At 45.5% G+C, this 21,395-nt stretch overlaps 1 protein-coding gene across 1 annotated transcript in view; it reads right to left on the bottom strand.

Annotated features, from left to right (window-relative positions):
- Nucleotides 1-19,642, bottom strand: part of Prag1 (PEAK1 related, kinase-activating pseudokinase 1) — a 53,727-nt gene extending 34,085 nt beyond the window's left edge. The window contains exons 1-3 of the mRNA XM_076853771.1: nt 19,491-19,642; nt 14,297-14,713; nt 10,222-12,032 (exon numbers count right to left, since the gene is read on the bottom strand). Coding sequence (XP_076709886.1) covers nt 10,222-12,032; nt 14,297-14,626 — 2,141 coding nt within the window. The 5' untranslated portion in view covers nt 14,627-14,713; nt 19,491-19,642. The remainder of the gene's footprint in view (nt 1-10,221; nt 12,033-14,296; nt 14,714-19,490) is intronic.
- Between the last annotated feature and the right edge of the window lie 1,753 nt (nt 19,643-21,395).

Raw genomic sequence — 21,395 nt, forward strand, 5'->3', positions numbered from 1 at the left:
TTTGTACATCCATGTTCATAGCAGCATTATTCACAACAGCCAAAAAAATGGAAGCAACTCACATGCTCATTGAAAGATGAATGGGCAAGCAAACCCAAGGAAGGAAATTCTGAAACATGATACAACATGGATGAAAGGTGAAAGTATTAGGTACAATGAAACAGCCATTTACAAAAAGACATATACTATATAACTGCACTTATGTAAGGTATCCAGAATAATGAAATTTACACAGGAAATTGGTGGTTGTCTACAACCAGGAGAAAAAAAACGGGGAGTTGTATAGAGTTGTAGGGTTTTTTGGCACTGGAGATCAAATCCAGGGCCTTGTGCATGAAGGCAAGCACTCTACCAACTGAACTATAGTCTCAGCCCTAGTGTAGTAGAGTTGCAGTTTTGCAAAATGAAAAGAACTCTGGAGATTTGCTGTACAACATGAGTGTACAGTCAGCCCTCCCTCTCCATGGGTCTGAATCTGCAGATTCAAACAACCATAAATAGAAAACATTTGAAAACAGAAATCGCATCTGTACTGAATATCTATGTAGACACTTTTTCTTGTCTTTACCCCTTAAATGATCCAGCATAACAACTATTTACATAGCATTTACATTTTATTAGGTATTAAAGTTATCTGGAGATGACTCAAAATTCTGAAATGATGTGTGTAGGTTACACATGAATAACGTGTCATTTTATGCATGGGATTTGAGTTCCATGGATTTTGGTATCCTTGGTTTGTTCTGGAATCAATCCCCTGTGGAATCAATGCCCTGTGGATACTATTAAGCTGTACACTTAAAAATTATTAAATCCAGGCATAGTGGCACATACTTATAATTCCTGCTGCTTGGAAGGCTAGTGCAAGAGAATTACAAGTTCGAGGCCAGCTTCAGCAAATTAGTGAGATCCTGTTTCAAAATAAAAAAACTGAAAAAAAAAAGGACCGAGAATCTAACGTAGGGGTAGAGTACTTGCTTAGAATTTGTGAGCCCCTGGGTACAATCCTCAGTACTGGAAAAAAATAGTTAAGATAGTAAATTTTTATATTTTATGCAATTTACTACAGCTTTTTAAAAAATTGTGTATTTTTAAAAATATCGACAAAGCAGCTTTCTTTTAAAAAGAGAAAGTGTTAGGCTGGGGATATGGCTCAGAGGTAGAGTGCTTGCCTAGCATGGGTGAGGCTCTGGGTTTAATCCCCAGAAGAAAAAAAAAAAATACAGTGCTACTGTGTGTTTAATTTACATTAAATACGCTCTGCGAGGATCCTCCATCTTCTGTTCCTTTATTTCACTCAATACCAATTTAAGGTCCATCCATGTTTTTGCGCATACTTTCGGTTCACTGCTTCTGACTTCTACTAAGCAATTCATTTTGTACTCATGACATTTTATTTATCTGTTTCTCTAGAGATGAATACCTGGGTTTGCTCTAACTCCTTGCTACTATAAACAATGTTGTCATCTTTCCTGTAGCTGCCTCCTTGTGGACCTCTGTGTGGGTGTCTCTGAGGCACACACTCAGGAATGAGAACTGTGGGGACATGGCTCTTTCTCATACCTAATTTTCCTGAGAACTGTCCTATTATTCTCTGGAACGACTGGCCCAGCCTCCACCCTCACCAGCAGGGCACATACAGCTATTTTCCTTGATCTTTGCCCAAATTGGTATCATATGACTGTAATTTTCATCAATCTGGTAGACATAACACTTCCTATTCCTTAATGTCACATCTCTGATTATTGATGAGGTTAAGTAGCTCTTATTCTGTCATACGTTTTGGTTTCTCCTTTGGTTCACTCTGTCTCTTACCCACTTTGCTCTTGGTTTCTCTAGATTTCTCTAGTTGATTTATAAGAGCCCTGAAATAGTCTCTACATTAATCCCGTTCAGGTTTTTATATACCTTTTTCAATCTCTCATCTCTTATTTGCCTATGGCACCTTCCAATTTACAGAAATCTTTAATTGGATGGGTTCAAATCCATAAATCATGTTATGGTTTATACTTTTAGGGACTTTAAACTCCTGTGCACGTTTTTAAACTAGATTTTTGGTTTTATCTTACACATTGGGTCATTAGACTATCTGCAGTCCACCTTCACATATGATATAAAGCGGAGTTTCAATGTGGTTTTGTGTTTGTTTTTTTACATACAGTAAACCAGTGTGCTAAGATCATCTAATGAGTCATCTGTACTTTACCCACCTGTGAATGGTAAGGGCTCATCTATACCCAGTGAGGCCCTGGGTTTCAATTGAATATTTACTGAATCAATGAATGCCAAGATTTAAAAAAAAAAAAAAAAAAAAAAAGTCTCAGCCCCTGACCTGCAAGGTCTGGCCCACTTGGGATGCAAGGCTCTCAGATCTTTCTTTATGGTTTGTAGGAAAAATGGAGAAGCACTGAGGAGGATAAGCTGTGGGGTCAAAGGTCTGAGTTTAGCATTCACTGATAGACAATTGCTCTATTTTAAGTTTTGGAGAGGACATGAATAGGGAAAAGACATTATGTGAGATGTGAAGGAGGGTTACCAAGTAAATATGACACATCAGCAAATATCTGTCCTGGTTTTCTTCTATTAATCTCCTAGGAACATGTCTGTCCCCAATTGAGCATCTCTAAAAGAAAGATGGGTCTAGAGGCTGGGGATGTAGCTCAGTGGTACAGCACTTGCCTAACATACATGCACAAGACCCTCGGTTCAGTACCTAGAACCAAAAAAAAAAAAAAGGTCTACTTATTAACAGTCAAGAAGTGTTAGAAAACTCTGTGTACTATGTATTATGAAAACAATAGTTTTGTTCTATTTCCCCAATTGATAATACCTAATTTTCATGCTTAAACTAGCCTTCTAGAGGATTCTGACACACCTTCTGCATCTACCATCTCCTGAACTCACCCTTAATTTTGAACATAGGAAGTCAGAGGGACAAGCCAAAGAGGAAAGGCTAAGTGACCAGACATTGCTCAAAAATTAAGGACTGAAAAAGTAAATTTAAGTTTGTAAAGGAAAACAATACTTTAAATAATGGGTAATACACTTAAGGGTAGTTGCTTTTTATTTCAATACTGAGTTCTCAAAAGGTTAAAATTCATAGAGTAGTTATAATAATTTCCCTGGGAGGAAACAAAACATTTTGGCATCTTGTCTGGAATATGAGGCTGTGATCAAAGAGACATCTTCTGTCAAATATTGAGCTTAGGGCCATGGGGCTAGACAGACCACAGACCCCATCCACAAAGTAAGGGAATTCTTGAATTCTTAAGCTAACACAGAGAATGGTTATTGACTATCAGATATTTCATATTTTAAATGGTAAATTTTAGATTTTAAGACTGGATTGCAAGTAGCTGGCACCTGTGCCTGTACCCTTACCTCTGCATGACCTTTAGACAGTACCAATTGGTGGTGGCAAATTTTGCTTTGGGTGGGTTCCCACAGGGAGCTCCAGAGTAGTCCTCCAACTGATCAGGATTGGCATAGAGGATGCAACCCAACTGCCTTCATGGTTCAAGAATATACAGTCACAAAATCTTATTTTTCTTTTGATCAGTACATATTAAGAATCATATTAAATGATGCAAATTCCAGACTTTCCTTCCCTTTTCTTAGTGATCTACAAGTACATGTCAGAGAAATTTTTATAGCACATGTATAAATGGGTATGAAATGGGTAAAAAACAAATTACCGAGGACTCAAGATCATTTGATAGTGACAGATACTAAAATTAACTCAACAGAAAAATATCTGAGTAAAAGGGAAGGTTTTGTTTTGTTTTGTTTTGTTTTAAGGTAGTCTTCAACCTGAAAGTTCCCCTTATCACTGAACAAAGAAGAATTGTTTCTATTAGTCTGCCTGACAGAGAAGCACAGAGAATAAGCCATCCAGGGTACAGGACACAAGCTAATCAAAGCAAGAAATTTTCCAAAGTTTTATGGGAATAGCACAAACACTCGTAACACCCAGCATCTTTAGGGATCTGCCCAAAAGTCAATAGAAGAAATAATGAGCAATTTAAACATAGAGAATGAAGACTTTATCTTCAAGGAGCACCTGGCCTATTTTATAGACCTTCCAAATGTATTAGCTGCAGAAAAGGGCACAAATGATTCTTTATAGTTGATTAATCAACCCTGATAAAAGAAGGACAAATTCAATCAAAACAACAATCCAACGACAAAACATTCCTTGGGCCACTAGTAGAGAATATTTCTCACCAATTGATGACCTTTGTGCCCAAAAAAGTAGGCCAGCCGTTCTAGGAACAAAGTCCCTCTGTCTGCATGATAGACAGAGGAGGCGCAATCATATAGTCCAAGTTTGTGTTTTCCAACCCTCCTCAGAGACTATGAAAAAACTCTGTTCTCAGAGAAGCAAAACCACACCCTAGAATTACTTGGTAACTTACTGGGTGAAAGAAAAAAAAAAAGTTCTTAGATGATTGCTCCCTGAAAGAACATTCTTGTGACAGAGAGGGCTGGCTCTACACACCTGCTCAGCTTTTTTAAAAAAGGGAGGGGGGGCAGTGTAATAAAACCCCCTTGCAAAAGTGAAATGTATAATCACTAGAGAGTAATTAATCCATGAAAGTATGTATTGTGCCCATGTGGTGTTTGCCCACCTTGAAGCATGAACAATTATTAACCTCAACTTCTTCAACTATGGTGACAATGTTTTATTGAGCATGGACAGCCAAGAATTATAAACCACATCCAGTGAAAAATCAAATCCAGAAATATTTCATCTATAGTGCCCAATGGACTTTAAAATTCAATTCTGCATTGAACACCTGTTGGGTGTCAATTTCTGTGAAAGGTACTTTATAGAGAAGTCTAAGAAGAGCTGTGGCCCCTGCACACCCAGAAGTTTACAATTTCTTCAAGAGAAGCAAACATGGACCCATTTTAACGCAACAGAAGACATTCTGTGTTCCATGCAAAAACAGGCATGAACACAGTGTCAAGGCAAGCAGGATGGATCCTTCAGATTCAAAGCCAAACTGAGCTGCTTCTCCCAATAAGTCTTGAGCAACCTATTATGTGCCAAGCCTGAAGGCAGATGCTTTTCTGTAAAATGAAATAAACAGGGCATGGTCTCTGCCTACAACTGTCCCATTTAAAACACATTTCTTGAGCATCTACTCTATGCCAGGAACCAGTCTAGACCTCCCAGAATGGCTAAGCATGCTCTTTATTGTCAAGGAGCACCTGGCCTATTTTATAGAGAAAGAATCCAGATCCTCTGAGAACAGAACTCATCAAAGAAAATCAAAGCAGCAGCGAGCCTTTGGCAGTTGTGCTGCACATCTGCTGATTTAATTCATATCAACCCCACCCTCAGAATCCTTAAGACAGAACCCCAGTAACTGGCGTTTTAAACGCCTTGCACCGAGCCCAACAAAAAGCAGGCAATTGGTAGATATTTGATGAATTAAAGAATCTCTAATTCCTCGCCTTAGACAAGGATGTATGCTCAAAATTAGAATGTCTTACGAGTTTATATAAATTACTGTCAGGTCAGTGATTTTTTTTTTCTTAAATATTACAGAACAGGAAGATGGGAATCAATTTCAATGCGTATGGCACATGGACTGTCCCCCATGCTTCCAGATTCTATCTACAAACTCATAGGAGAGGCTAACTTTTAATTTGCCTCTGGCCTAGCACAGAATATGAACTTGCACTGTTGATACACGGGGCTGTTTCCTTCGCCAATCTCGTGTACAACTGGCGAGGGATAGTAGGGAGGGGGGCAATTTCTCCCACTGGAGTAGGCCCAGGATTCATTTCTCTCTGACCAATTCATTATTTAAATTTGGTCAAGAAGGCTAAACACAGTTAAAGAAGATTATCAAAATACAGAGCTTCCTTATATAAACGGTGATTTTCAAATGCCACACAGATAAGCTCAAGAAGCACCGAAACTATTGGATTTCCTAGTAAACGGGTACCACCCCCTGAAACTCACTTCAGTACAGGGAGTGTTCAGAACAAAGCACCTGGAGCTTTAATCAGATTGGATATGGAGTTTGGAGACAAACAGCCACCTCACTCACTCTATTGTCATCCTCGGGCCTGGTGCTGAGTGACCAGGTTACAAGAGAGACCACCAACAAAGTCATTTTGGTTCCTTGGGTTAGCAAAACGTCCACTTCTGTGAACAGAAAAGAGCTCTATTTATGACACTGTGTCTGCCTGTCTGCCAAGAAGCAATGCAGGAACAACTGGGGAGAAAAAGCCCAAGGACATACTCAGCCTCTGCTCCCAGCATTCTTGAGAGGAAAGGAAGAACTGACCAGGCTGTGAGTTAAAATTAAAACGGTCCTGAGTGATAATTTTAAAACAAACACATCTCTCACTTTCTTGGAGGAAACTATTGATTAGTCTTATCTCCCTGGGACCAGGCTATTTAGGATCTAAAACTATATAAACCTGTCTCATTTCTGATTCACCAGTCCTCCTCAATTTCACCTCCATGCTCAGGTCTATCATCCTAATTTGGGGTTTCCTTGTGAAACACTTGTCTGCATTAACTAGATGACTCTCCTTTAACTGACTTGTTAAAGTCATAAGTCATTTCAAACTAGGTTTGCATCTGCAAAGAAACAAAGGGCAGAAAGAAATGTCATTATTTTGCATCTTAATTGTTTCCATAGGTACTGCAGCTCATTAAACTGCCCTAAGTCTTGAAGGTGATGTTTAACAGGCCATGCCTCTTGCCTGCAGGATTTCATCTCTTAACCAACGGTACTTGTCAATCCTCACCTTATAACCTGCAGAATGACCCAGAGATTGGTGTGGTCCATCATTCTAAGTACATGTGAGTGTTCGGGTATAGGAGGTTGTCTTAGCAGCAGAGGGTCAGGAAAGGCCCAAACTGTTCCTTCCCTGCTCAGGAAGAGGGTGCACTCTTCTAAACACATCCAGAGCAAGACCCTTCAGTACGTTAAATGTGCCTGGAGGATCTTTATTCTGCAGGACATTACAGCAAGAGGTTTCTCAGGAATGCAAATGGGAGCTTACAGAAGACAGTATCTCAAAGACAGACAGGCTACTATCAGACATTCGAAACAGGACCATAGGAAAACCAAGTCATTCTTGACATCTATTTTTTCCCCCTCCAGGTTGGAGGGGGATGATAGACAACCCAGAAATTCATTCTCTGTTCTTCCATGGTGGCCCAAGAAAGCAGACAAATCTGTCCATCTCTCCATACCATGTAAGTGGAAAGTAACATAGCCCTGCTTGAAGTAATTCTTTTTCTAGAGTTTAGAGCGCATAAAGCATACATATATCTAATCATTAGATATAGAAACCATTTAACAGATGGGTCCATGCAAGAAATCAGCTTAACTTCCCATATTCCTTGAAGATGTTCCATAACTTCCATTTTGGAAAATAGACATCAGCCTGCCATAATAACTGGTGCACACTGGTGTTGGTACTGAATCAGCTGTGGGCTGAATTCTCACTAACACTCTTGATTTGCCTACACCTTAATCTGCTAGGTTTGAAGGCTTTAGGCTTCATGATACCCTCTCTCCCCAGAGGAATTCCAGATTCCTTAAAGTCAGCTTATGGTCCCAAGCCTTGCCTCTTATCTCTTCACAGGGGAGACATGAAGATTCAAAGGATTATGTCAGCAATGCTTAAATGAAAATGCTTTTCAAATGGACTAGTTTGGCTTATTTTAAATAATACAAGATGCTCTTTTCTTTTTTTCTGTGTTCCCTTAAGTTAATTTTACTTCCCACATTTTTCTCCCAAAGTAAGAACTTTTTTAATCTTTTTGTTTTGTTCTTTACGAGCTGGAACCTCTGAGATTCCTACCTGATTTGAGCTAAATTTACTCCAAGGGTTTTATCAAAACATATTGGATTGAAAAACTCTGATCTCAATCCAGATGCTAATTAAAACCCTTCCTGAGTCATGCTGCTATGGTTACTGGGATTTCTCCAAGCACTGTGATTCTCAAGTGAGAAAGTTTTGGTTATTTCCCCAGGCTCAGGTGGCATTTCCGGGACCGGACCAGGCTGGTTTCTATTATAGGGTATGGGTGGTTGCTGCCACACTTAACAGCTCTGGGTGGCTTCTGACTACATTACAACTTACCTCCCCCATTAGATTCTGTTGTTCGTCTTATTTCAATAATAGGATGTTATGAAAGTATTATCATCCCATTTTAGAAAAAGAGGAACCTGAAAACTCAAATCACTGTAAACAGCTTGTGCAAGGCCACTCAATAAAAGAGATGGAGTATAAACTTGGTTTTCTGACACTGACAATGGTGCTGTCCACCAACCTACCAGAAACAGAGGCACACAAATACAATGGGCTGATGCTCCTATGCCTGATGATGTGTACTGTATGTTTAGGAGCACAGACCTGGGGCTGGACTGCTAGGTACCGTTGTGGCCTTGGACAGTTTACTTCAGCTCTCTATATCTGTCTTGTCACCTAGGGATTGGGGATGGTAATTCTTCCCCTTTAGGACTGAAGAGAGTTATCATGTCTAACATACCTGAATCTGTACCTGGCCCTTAAGAAGTATTATATAGATGGGAGTTCATTTTTGGCTGGTGAATTGTTCATTCATTCAGGGAGTTAAAATTGTAGCCAAAGAGTCTGCAATCACCTGAAGATCTGAAAGGTGTCTATTCTGCATGGTAGGCAGCCTGTGCATTACCAGAACAAAGGGATGATGGTCATGAGAATAAACCCATGTTAGATCACATCACATCCTGAGAGCCTTGACGTTCAAAGTCAAGCGTCACAGCTGCTTCTCTCTGTGGTCAATTCCCTTGTTTCTGACATCAACCTAGGGCACACTGAAACAGAATACTGGCAATGACAGGACTAGAGAAATCTGTCTTTAAAAAAAAAAGAAAGAAAGAAAGAAAAAAACAGCAGGTTTCTTTTTTTCCCTGATAAAATCAGTTTTGCTTTCACTGAGGGATTTTTCCCCCCTCACAATTTAAATCCCATGCACAGCTCAATACCTTTAAAAAGGCATTTATTTTTCTGGAGCCTTTGAAAGGTACTTTAAACTGGCAGGATAGCAGCGAGGCTGTGAGAAAAGCTGTGAGATTCAACGTGCTAACATGAAACTACATTTTTTTTTTTCCTTTAAAAACCACATCTGAGGACTGGGGTGTAGCTCAGTGGTAGAGCGCTTGTCTAGCATGTACAAAGCCCTGGGTTCAATCCCCAGAACTGAAAAAATAAAATAAAAAAATAAACATCTGAGAGTTACTAACCAAGTGCAAAGCTTCCTCTTTTCTAACTTTAGCCCCAGTACCTAATCACCATCCGGGTAATAGTTTATTAAGCACACACTTGGCTTTGCCTGTTTTGCTTTCTTCAGCCCTCTTTTGCATACTTATACAAATAAAAAGCTTCAGAGTTCCTTTAAAAATCCTGCAGAAGACACTTATAAAAGAACAAAAACCCAGGCCCAGTAACTTGGGAGGCTGAGGCAGGAGGATAGCAAGTTTGAGGCTAGCTTTAGCAAGCCCCTGTCTGAAAATTTTTAAAAAGGCAAAAAAAAGGCTGAGATAAAGCAACCTTGGGTTCAGTTCCTAGTACCAGAGAGAGAGAGAGAGAGAGAGAGAGAGAGAGAGAGAGAGAGGTGGAATAAAAGAGTACCAGGTATAAAAATATGGATACCATAGGGATGACAGCCTGACAGGGTTTCTCACCCCCCCAACACCATTTTTACTTTTTGTGATGCTGAGGATGGAACCCAGAGTCCCCCACAAGCATGCATTCCACCCTGAGCTATACCTCTAGCTTTAAAAGATTCATTCCTTAGACGTTTATTGATTTACTCATTTACCTATGTGCAGAGAATCGAACCCAGTGCCTCACATTCGCTAGGCAAGTGCTCTACCACTAAGCCACAACCCCAGCTCCTTAAAGATTCATTGCAAATAGCCAAACCCTGCAGGGCTCTGCTTGTAAGTTTGTTTGCAAAGCTCCAGCACAAACAATAATTCTTTTTCTCTGAAGGCTGCACTGGGCCTCTTCAAAATTTACATAAAGGCACAATGGCCTCTGGGCAGACACTGGTGCCCAGAGGGGAGGCCTGGAGGTTGGGCCTAAAGGCCCTCCAGCAAGGCAGCAAAGGCCAAACTTTCTGGAGAGAGGCCCTGGACCTGCAAGCAGGTACTTTTCCTTTAGAGCCAAGTTGTTTTCCCACAGGACACTGTTACTCACCTGGACTTGGGAGGTGGGGGAGGAGGTGAGAATGCCTCCATCCTGCTTCTGTCCTTGGGAAACTCAAAGGCAAAAGAAGCTGATTTGCTCATCCCAGTCCCAGCTTTGCTATTCTGTCCAGAGGAGCCATCCATGCTGTGGAGACGGTGCCAGGTAGAGGAATTTGAATGGTCCATGATGCCATTTTCTGTCTCTCTGCCCCAGCTTTGACTCAACAATTCCTGCTCCACTTCCTCCTCTTCCTCTATCCGGCACTGACGACTCCAGGCACCAGTCTGGAACCTGGGCCGCCTCTGGTCCAAGGCTGAAGAGGTCGCAGGTGGAGGACATCTGGCAGGCTCATTGCTGACAATGCCACTGATCCGACAGGAAGAAGTGGGGTCAGTGGGGCCTTGGGATGGAGGCTGGGGTCCAACGCCACTGCCACTGTGGCTCCCCTCACTGGGGTCAGCCAGTGGGGAAGAAGACGGTGATGCACCAGGGCTACTCTTAGACAGCTTCGGGGGGATGGCAGGCCTTCCTTTGGGTGCGCTCTCAGTCGCATCATGAGGATGACTCTCACTAGAGCTTGGTCCCTGCCCATCTGAGATCTGCTCTTCACCAGCCTCTGAGTTCTGGCTCACAGGCCCACGTGGCCACTGCACCCCCACTGCAGAGTCAGGGCTACTCAGGTAGATGGTCCGATGGTCCTCTTCTGGGTGGGCCGCCATAACTGTAATGGTAGCTGACACCTGGGGAGTCCTGTCTGAGCCTTCCCTGTCCTGACTCCAGCCAGACACTGTTTTCTGAGTCCAGACATCACCTGTCCATCCCTGGCCCTGGCCTTGGCCCTGAGTAGCTGCTGCCTGTTCTGCCTTGGCCTGTGGCCTGGAAGGCACCGGCACTGGTTTCTTCCTCTTGGTGCTCTCGGCATAGATGGGCTCTGGCTGTACAGCCTCCCTGGGGTGGGGTGGGGCCTGGGGCTCTGCAGCCAGCCCTGGGCATCTGCTAGAGGTCACCAAGTGGCAGCCCGAGTCCTGTTGCTTCCCAGACTCTGGTTCCTTCACCAGGGAGCAGTAATCGCTCTCAAGGTGGGCAGCGAAGGGGCTGCTGGCGCCACTGTTGGTGCTGCCGCAGGACAGGCCATCAGAAGAACTGGCGGCGTCTGAAGCAAGGGACAGCTTCTTGGGCCCCAGGTGGGGCCTGTTGGCTGTGGGGCCCTGGCCACAGCACTCACCGGGGAAGCTCAGAACCCCCTCGTCCTTAGGCCCAGCACAAGTTCCCCGCTCCCAGCAGGTGGGCGAGCAGGTCCCAGCGCCAGGTCTGCCCCTAGGAGCAGCATCCTTAGAGACAGGGCTCCCAGGGCAACAGTCCACAATGGAGCAGTATTCTCCGCCTTCACTGTCCCCAGAGGGTGAGCACCTTTGATCGCTGTCATCCTCAGAGGGCAGGGACTCCCGCAGGGGCTGAGGAGAGGGGCAGGGCCTGGGGCTCTTGGGACAGCCAGATGTCATCCCGGCAAACGCTGCCAGTTTCTGGCGGAAGCTCTCCTGAGCCGTGGGCAGCTCTTGGTGAGGAAAGGAGGGTTTCTCTTCCCGTCCAGCCTTCTCGTCGGGGAAGCTCCCAGGGAGGATGGTGATGTTCCTTTCCCCGCGGGCCTCCAGGTTGTGCAGGCCAACCATGGCGTAGGCTGGGGGGCAGCGAGGGCCACCATCCGAGCAGGCAGGGGGAGCAGCAGGCTTCTGTATGCCACGGAAGCTGCCCAGGTAAACTATGGGCATGTTTTCCTGCTTTGGGAGGGGGAGCTTGCCCGGGGCTCGTCTCCAGAGTGCCTACACAGTCCAAGGTGAAAAGACTTATATTAGACCTTGTCAGAGGAAAAAGAGAGAAAAAGCGACAGCCAAGTGCCATGACATTGTCAACTGCCTTTTATAGTGCAGTGCCAGCACATGGGAGCAGGGACTCTGGGGCACACCCCCCTTCTGATCTCCCCATGCTTGGGAGCATTGCTGGGGCACCCACTGAGCCCAGCTTCCCTCCCAGGGTCTGTAATGCTTTTGGCTTAAGTCTGTGAGATAGGAAAAAAAAAAAACAAAAACACAAACCCTCAAAGAGAACGTTTTGCCTTTGTCACAAGTGTTGGGTGAAATAGGTCTCTTACAGGCTTGGAAAATAGAGGGTTTGGTTTTACGTTTTTGCTTTCTGTTCGTTGGCTTTTTGATAACCCTGTCACGGTGCACGGTGCATTCCAGAAGAAACAGAAGTCATATGATTTTTAAACACCTGGGGTGTGTGGCCGGGCAGGGCAGGAAGTGAGGGATCATTCTTAGCTGGGTCCAGGCTTCTTCTCTACTAACTGGGTTCTGCCTCAGGCAAAGCTAAAAAGCTGCTCTTTTTCCCAGTTAACAATGGTTACCTCAGCCAGAGCTGCCTAAGTGACTGGACCAGTTGGGCTATGAAAGAGATGTGGACTAGCCATTCCCATCCCTGTTCCTTTTTCCTTCCCTTCTAAAGTCCCTATCACCACCCCTTTTAAAAACAGTTTCAAAGTAGGGCCTGCATTTGCTCCTTTCCCAAAGGATTCAGAACTTAGAGAGTCCCTGGCTTATGTAGGTGAAGGTTGAAGGTGTAGGGAATGGCCTGGGGAATGGGTGTAACCAGTTTAGGGAAAATGGAACAGCCCTGTGAGGGACATGGAACTCATAGCAACCACAGGAAATGCCTCTCTTCAATTAAGCCTCCTCCGATTTAAAACTGACCTTTGTTTTCACATAAAGCTCACACACCCTTCCTGATCCACTCACCCACCACATTGGCTGAGAAAAACTAGAACATGTAAAGAGGTCAACATGGAGCAAGCAGTTCTTAGGAATGTCTTAGACATAAAGCCTCCAAGATGTGTCCCAAGTCAGCAGATTCCAGTAGAGCTGGGCTATGTGTCATCTCAATTATTATACCTTTCTATGGGTTATCTGTGAGATAAGCAGAAAGGTCTAACCTTTAGGGATGTAACTGTTTCAATAGATTCTAGATCAAAACTGTTAAATCCAAGCTTCAAAATTATAAGCCGAGTGTAGTGGTGGTATATGCCTGTAAGTCCAGCAGCCTGGAAGGCTGAGGGCCTAAACAACTTAATAAAACTCTGTCTCTAAATAAATAAATAAATAAATAAATAAGGGCTGGGGATGAGGCTTAGTAAGTATTTAAGCACCCCTGAATTCAATCCCTGGTACAAAAAAAAAAAAAAAGAGGGGGGATTATGAACCCTCCCTGAGTATTAGAAGATAATAAATAATTAGTGTTAATATTTTAAGTGTGGTAATGGCATTTTTTTAAAAATAAAAACCTTTATATTTTAACATTACTAAAATGATATGCAATTGGTGCATAAGGTCAGAGATGAAACAAGATTGGTCATGAGCTGATGGATTTTGAAGCTTATGTTGATGAGTGTTGTATGCATGAGATTCATTATGTAATGACTGCTAATTGTGTATGAATTTAAATTTTTCAGTTGAATTTTTTATTTTTATTTTTTGGTATGGGGAATTGAACCCAGGGGTGCTTTAACACTGAGCCACATCCCCAGCCCTTTTTTTTAATTTTGTATTTTTTTTAAATATTTATTTAGTTGTAGATGAACACATAGTATCTTTATTTATTTCATGGGGTGCTAAGGATTGAACCCAGTGCCTCACACATGCAAGGCAAGTGCTTTACCACTGAGCTACAGCCCCAGCCCTTAATTTTGTATTTTGAAACAGGGTTTCACTAAGTTGCTTAGGGCCTTGCTAAATAATCAGTTGAAATTTTTAAAAGAGGTTTTTCATTTTTGGTCTGCCCTGACACAAGTCTCCGTATCACAGGAGGAAATCTGAGGGACTGGAGACAATAATTAGCCTAAAGGGACAGATACAAAGCAGGGTGGCGATCGCCAAATAGCAGCAGTCAGGGCAAAGCAATCTCTGGGCAAGCCAACGGGCAGCCATCCTACTGGATTCTTGCTCCAACAGCCCTCCCTGGCTGCCAGCCAGTCACCAAGTGTTAGAAAAGAAGCAGCCCCTATTAAAATACCACAGGGGTTAGTCAGCCTCACCTGCTGGACGTCAGCACTCAGGTTGGCCTCTGTCCACACGTCGGAAGTCTCTGAGCTCATCATGGTGGGTTTCACAGCAATCGTGGGCTTGGAGTAGGGTGAGCTGTTCACACCTTCATCGTCCAGGCGGCAATTCTCAGGCCTGGGGGGCAGGCGTGGTGGAGGGGGCAGGCTGCCTGCTCTGGGCTGGGGACAGCCAGCTGCCAACTGGTGGTCGCTCCGTAGGCAGAAGCAGTTCTTGCAGGACCCGGGCTTCCAGATGTGCTCCACAAAGTCACTGCACGCAGACATTTTGGGGCTCTCAGGGTTCAGTCGGATGGTCTGGAGCATCGTGGGCCAGTGGTGTGCTGGTTCATCTTGTGCCCAGCCCTCTGGCGTAGTCTTGTGGCAGACAGAGGTAGGTCCTGGAGCAGTCTCCTGGAAAGGCAAATCACTGGCCTGATTAGAAGATGGGTGTATTAGCAATTAGAGTCTAATTATCTGATTAGGGAAGAGAACAGAGGACACAGTGGGGTAAGGAGGAGCAACAAGGTAAAGATGAGTATTCCATTTATTCTGGGGCCCTTGTCACAATGTTCTTGGACGCTCTCTGGTGGAGTGACCTTATCAGGAGCTGCAAAAACTAGACACAAAATAAAAGGCATTTCAGGTCCTTAAAACACTGAGTACTTGAGGGTGTGGGACAGTTATAAGAGGGAATCATGGAGTCTGAGAAGGGAAGCCTGTACATCCTGGATATATTCTTAAGATACTGCAGAGGGAGTCCAGAGCATAAGGCGCTGCCCCTAAAGAAAGAAGAACCTCAAAGTAGCACAACAAATAAAAACAATGGCTTCCAGATGATAACTCACAATTTTTTTTCCAGATTTTCTAATATTCTATTACATTGATTTTCTTTACTTTATCTTTTCACATACACATACTTTTCCCCCTGAACCATTTAATAATTTGCACGTCTAACCACAATACACAATTCACAACCAGAAAGTAATATTGATTCAATACCTTTACGTAGTTTTAAGATGTTGATGATCCTAGTAATGTCTCTTATAGCAATTTAAGGGCAGACAGGTGGCCTCCAGGACCCAAGCCAGGATTACATGTTTCATTTAGATAACTCACAATTTTTCATCAAGAACTCTATTAAAATAAAAGCAGGGCCAGGCACGATGGCACACGCCTGTAATCCCAGTGGCTCCAGAGGCTGAGGCAGGAGGATCTTGAGTTCAAAGCCAGACTCAGCAAAAAGTGAGGCGCTAAGCAACTCAGTGAGACCCTGTCTCTAAATCTAATTCAAAAATAGGGCTGGGAATTTGGCTCAGTGACCAAGTGACCAAGTTCAATTCCTGGCACCACCCTCCATCCAAAAAAAAAAAAAAAATAGAAGAAGGGCTGAAATGGGCATTGTCATCCGTATGCCGGACAGGTGGAGGTGGGAATGGTTGAGGAAGAGGTGTGGTGCTGGTCCATCCTCCAGGGGCACCTTGTCAGGAGATTTGACATCTGGGAATTCTGGCCCCTCCTCTTCCTTGGGTTCAACCCTGCCTAAGCTGAGTGAGGTCATCAAAGCTGGGCGCTGCAAGCCAAGGAGGAAGACAGAAGAGAGAGAAATGCATGGTCATCACAGTCCTGGCCTGAAAGTGACTGGACAGAATATAAGAGAAGCGATTATCGGATAGTTACTTTCCCTATCGAAGCTCAGGGGTGAAGATCAGCTTATTGAAAGAGATCAGTTCTTCTGAGAGTAAAGCTGGAAGCCCAGTTTGCACCATGCCCCCTGTAAATTCACCCCGGAGGAGATCAAAGGGCTGCAAACATTAGCCAATTAATCTGAATAACATCCCATCGGCAGCTGTGATCCCCATCCTACAGGTGGGGAAACTTCAGCAAGGACAAAATCTGACACTCGTCCAAGGACACGGGGTTGGTGCTTCTGGCAAGAGAAGGCAACTTTGCTGGCAGTCCTTCACCTCACCTCATGGTTCCAGATACTGAGGAAATACTGAGGAGCTTGCTGCTCCCTGTTCCTCATTCCTGTTCTTCCTTGAGTCCTGGAGGTGAACAGTTTCTCACTGCACAGAGAGGGTTTCACCTGAGGGTTTTACTCCACTTTGCTCCGTGAGAATCTGCTTGAGGTTGATGTTCTCTAAACAATCAACAGGACTAACCAGGTGGAATGTGCCACGAGCTCCAAAGAAAATTCCAGAGCCTTTGTGGGAAGCGCCCTCTTTCTTGTCTCCCACACTCACAGCCGGAGGTGCTTATACTCAAGGAGTGCTGAAGCTAAATGGAACACTTTTTCCTCCGAAGCTAACAATGAAACCAACTCCATCTTTAAGCTAAAGGAACAGCCAGAAGAACAGACTGTCAGTGACCACCTAGAGCCTTTGATCCTTTTCTTTAATGATTGCTATTTCAATTCTTCTTCTCCAACTACACCCAAGTAGTAGGTTCATTCCCTGCCAAGTTCTCTAGGACAAGTCATCGGCTTCAACAAGCAGAGGAGGCATAGCCCAGGGCTTCTCTTTCCCTTACAGTCTCAGAGATGCAGGCTAGCTGGAAAGTGGAGGGAGTGTTTTGGTCTTCAGGGGAGGGGAGTGGGTTCTTCCTGGGAAGCTGATGAGCCAAGGCTGACTAGACCTTCCCAGTCACGAAAGACCCTGCCAGGCTCACATCTATTACAGGCAGAGGCTCCCACGCCCACTCTGTGGGATGGAGGAAGAGAGCTTGGAAACCAGCTCTGTGTGGGCTCATCAGCTTCCTGCCAGCTCTTGGTCAAGCTGGGCTATCTGAGGAGGTTGGCATCTAACCACTTCCTCAGCGGCTACCACAGATTCACAAAGAAGCAGTTTTGCAAGGCCACATCTCATTTCCTCCTCAGCAGGAACCCAAATTTGTAATGGGGAGGTTGCTTGGGGCCAGATGCCCCACTTTCTAAGCCCCCCACTCACCCTCCTTTATAGCCATCGGCCTGCAATAGCCCTGGGAGTTAGGTAGACTCGGGATTACTATCCTGCAGGTTTCCTTGAGAGCCCCCTCCCAAGTTTATGATGTTGTCTTTGCTCTCAGCATCAACTCTGAAATTCTCTGCAGGTCAGTTTCAACTTTCACCACACAACTTCCCAGAGACACAGAGGTGTTTAAAGGGGCCAGTTGCCCTGGTGCACACCTGCAATCACAGTCCAAGGCCAGGCTCACTGACTTAGCAAGATCCTGTCTCGAAATAAAGAACAAAAAAGGCTGAAGGTGTAACTCAGTGGTAAAGCACCCCTGAGTTTAATTTCCAGGATGGAGGGTGGAGTGGAGGGGTATTTAAAGGGGACACCATTGAATAAGGGGACAATGGATTTGCCATCATCACTAACTATATCCTGTTAAAACTGGTTTCTCAGTCAAAGCAAACAGAATTTATCACCATATCTGTCTGGCCAGAAAGGGCCCTTTTCATGTTGCATTTCTTTGCCTGGAAGTACCTCCTATTTGTTTTAAGTAAAAAATGGTGAAGCATGCAGCAAGTGGCGCTCACCATGCAGGAGTGAGCTGACACACCTCACAGGTGCCAGCTCCTCAGCCTGGGAATGGCACCTTCTCAGCCCACATTCCTTACCTCTGAGGGGAGGCGCCCCCAGAATTATGCAAATTCCCCCACTGCAGTGGGAGGCAGCAGTGTAAGATTAGAAAAAGATTTCAACATTCTTTCTGATCTAAGCCATGACAAAATAGCTTCATCTCTGCAAACTTCTGCGCTAGATTTGTGGTTACAATTTATAAGACCAAAGCTGTCAGATACACTCCCATCCCATTTCTTGAAGAATCTGAAGAAAATGGGTGGTCAGATCCATAAAATTAAATATCTTGGCTCAAAATACCCCTCATATTTACAGCAAGTTACTTACGCCTTACTCTAAAGTGACAGAATTCCGGAAAACTCTAACCAAAAAAAAAAAAAAAAAATCTATATATTGCAATTAAATTAATGCAACATCTGAAAACGTAAATACATATGGATTTCAACACACTCTTGCTGGCGAGGGTTAACCAGGCAGAAGAGAGAAAGTGACAATCGTTAACTACCCCCCCCAACCAACACACACAGAGGATAAGTTGTTATATTCACACAACTTTCTCTTTTCTTTTTTCTTTCTCCAATGCTGTGTAATCTAATCTCGGCAGGAGGAATGTGGTTCTGCACCCACTACAGTCTAAACTGATTAGAAGGACACCTGAGTTCTACAGGACCCCAAGATAGCAAACTGCAGAATTCCCTAGGGTTTCCTGTCACATTTCCTTTTCAGAAAAGGAAGAGAAAGCGTTGTTAATGAAAGTTCAGCCCAGTGATCAATAAAGCCTTTCAAACCCGACTCAGGGCTAAATGCATTGCAAAACTCCCGGCCCCTAGACCTTTTGGGCTTTGCTACCGGCTCTGCAAACCATGTGCTGGCTGAGCTTTACCTGGGAGAAATACACACAGTGAGCCAGTGGCCGCTGCTTGCTGCGAATACTCCGGCGGCTCCATTCCCATTCACAAGACATAAAGTAGAGAGGTTCTATTTTCCGTGTGTTGTGTGTGTGTGTGTGTGTGTGTGTGCGCGCGCGTTTCGCCGGTTAGGGAGGGGGCAGCACAAGCAAAGGTTAAGAACCTGCTCACTGCATTTAGGGAGCTCAGCTCGGGCTTGGAAAAAGGTATCACCTAGTTGCTTCCCAAGGCCCGCTGCTGCAAAAGAGGTAACTACCCTAACTCCCAAATCGTCCCAGGGAACTGTTCCGAGCAGCCCGGGCGATCTCTCCTTCTCTGCTCCTTTGACAATGCTCGCGGTGGTAAGCGTTTCAGTCCCCCATCGCACACAGCAGCCAGACCAGTAAAACCCTCAGAACAGTCGGTTCCCCGCTCCCGGAACTCGAAGCAAAGTTTCCCCCTTTAAAGAGCGCGATACTCGAATGAATCGAAAACCACTCCGGCTCCCCAGTTCTCCCTGTTGGGCGCCTCCACCTCCAGCACAACCCCGGGTGCACGCGGTTCAGTCGCTCCACTCGCCGGGATCCGCCGCCTGTCACCCAGGGCGACACCGACAGGGGCTTCCCTGCTCGGAGACTGCAGCGCTCTCGCAACCCACTACCACCACCACCAACACCCGTGAGGCCACGTTTGCCAGACAAAAAGAGCTCGAATTTGCAAAAAGCAGCATGGACTCACCTCGGGGCTGCGCTCCTCTGGCCTCGCCGTCGGTGGCCTCGCCGTCCGCCGCCCGACTGGGCGCCCCGGAGCATTGTTTGGAGAGTGTCTGCGCGCGGTGCGTGCCCGGCGGCGGGCGGGTGGCCTCTGCCTGGGCCCGGCGGCCGGGTGGCAGCTGTGAGCGCGGCTCCGCCCCCTCCGCCTCCGGTTACGCCGCCCTCCGCGGCTCGCGCCGCACCTCCGCAGTCCCCGCCGCCTCTCCGCGTCCCCCCGGCCCAGCGAGCCCGCCCCAGCAGCCACAGCTCTCCAGCCCCCGATCCTTCCAAACTCCACGCCCCGCCCCTCCCTCCCGCTCCCTGCCCACAGCTTGCAACAGCGAAGCTCCGCCCCGACTCCCGGCGCCAGCTGACCCCCGCCCCCCCACCCCCCAGCTAACCCCCTCTTGCCACCCCCTCCTCAGCCATGACTCTGCTCAGTTCTGCAGGGGCAAGCAAGCTTCCGTGTTTGAAGGCTTTCTTAGCCACAGCTTGCACAGGTATAGTTATGGGAATAGGTGTTCTGCATCCATTCGTCCAGTTGGCCTGGCGAGACCCTGGTCAGGGAGGGAGACGGAGGAAGAAAGCAGGAAGTGAGGGGCCCGGAGAGGAATAACCAGGTTTGGGTCTGAGGCTCTGAAAGCGGCGTGGGTACAGTCACTGCCAGTTCCTCTTACCTTGGGAGGAGGGTGGTGGTGCGGCTGGAGGAGCGAGGCTGGGAATCCCGGCTGCAGATTCCAGGTCTTGCTGGGTGCCTCTGGCAAATTGCTTAACCTCTGTGAACTTTAGTGTTCTGCATGTGGAATGCAAGGGTTGGAAGAGAGCGCTGGCCTACCATCGCGCTGGGACTTATGAGTCCTCGGCAGGCCCATATTACACCTGTGTTTACACGAGTTCCAGTGAGTCATTCACCGAGATAGAAAGAGTTCGAGATATTCCTCCTCGGCGGCGAAAAGTCTTTTAACTCCGAGTCCCTCCCTTCCTACAGCCACCTAGGTAGGACAGGCTTGCACCTTGGCCTGGGTGTTTCCTCAGAAAGCCCAGGCCAAAGTCACCTCCCAGGGCTCTAGGCTGAGAGAAATGGAACAGGAAAAGACCCCACAAAAAACGCTGAGGCAGTGTTTGAAATTCCAAATAGGGTCCTTTTCCAGAATGAGCCTATGAGTCACCGAAACCACAGGAGGAAGCTGGGTCCTTAGAGTCCTTTACTGTCCTCCCTTTGTGGCAGTCATATAGCAGGAGTGAGGGGGAGGGGAAAGTGGAAGGAACAGAAGGAGAAGACATGTTTGAGACATGTTTGCCTTCTGTGGGGGAAAAGAAAAATGGCAAAAGGGGACATAGGGAATACTTCCCTGCCCCAGTGTCACCAATTTCTCCTAAGAGTATGGATAGAATTTCAAGGAAGGTATAGAGAGAGGGGAGAGGAACTAACATTTGTGTAGATATCCTGTGTCAAGCAAGCCCATGCAGGGTTAAAAAAAAAAAAAAAAAAACTCCTCCACCCCATTTTACAGAGAAGAAAACTGAGGCTCAGAGGGCCACATTATTTGCCAGGGTTTCTCAGCTGAAAACTGGAATTGGAATCAAGAGCTGTCTGATTCCACTGACAGGTGAGTTCACAACACCCTCCCCAAGTAGTGATAGTCCAGCCCTATCTCTCTTCCCAGTGCAAGGGGAAATCGTTTTATCAAATATGTAAGGAAAACTTTGGTTAGGCTCTATCAGCATCCACATGAGCTGAAAGATCCAGTCCATGCATCTACCAAGACCCAAGAGGGAAATGTATTGATAAGCAGGTAGGTACAAAGTCATTTACACTAAAGAAATACAAAAGTCACTTGGGAGGTACATGCAATTCAATTATACTGGAACCTCTATCAAGGTTTGTGAG

This window comes from Callospermophilus lateralis, chromosome 4 (genome assembly GCF_048772815.1).
Source record: "Callospermophilus lateralis isolate mCalLat2 chromosome 4, mCalLat2.hap1, whole genome shotgun sequence".
NCBI lineage: Eukaryota > Metazoa > Chordata > Mammalia > Rodentia > Sciuridae > Callospermophilus > Callospermophilus lateralis.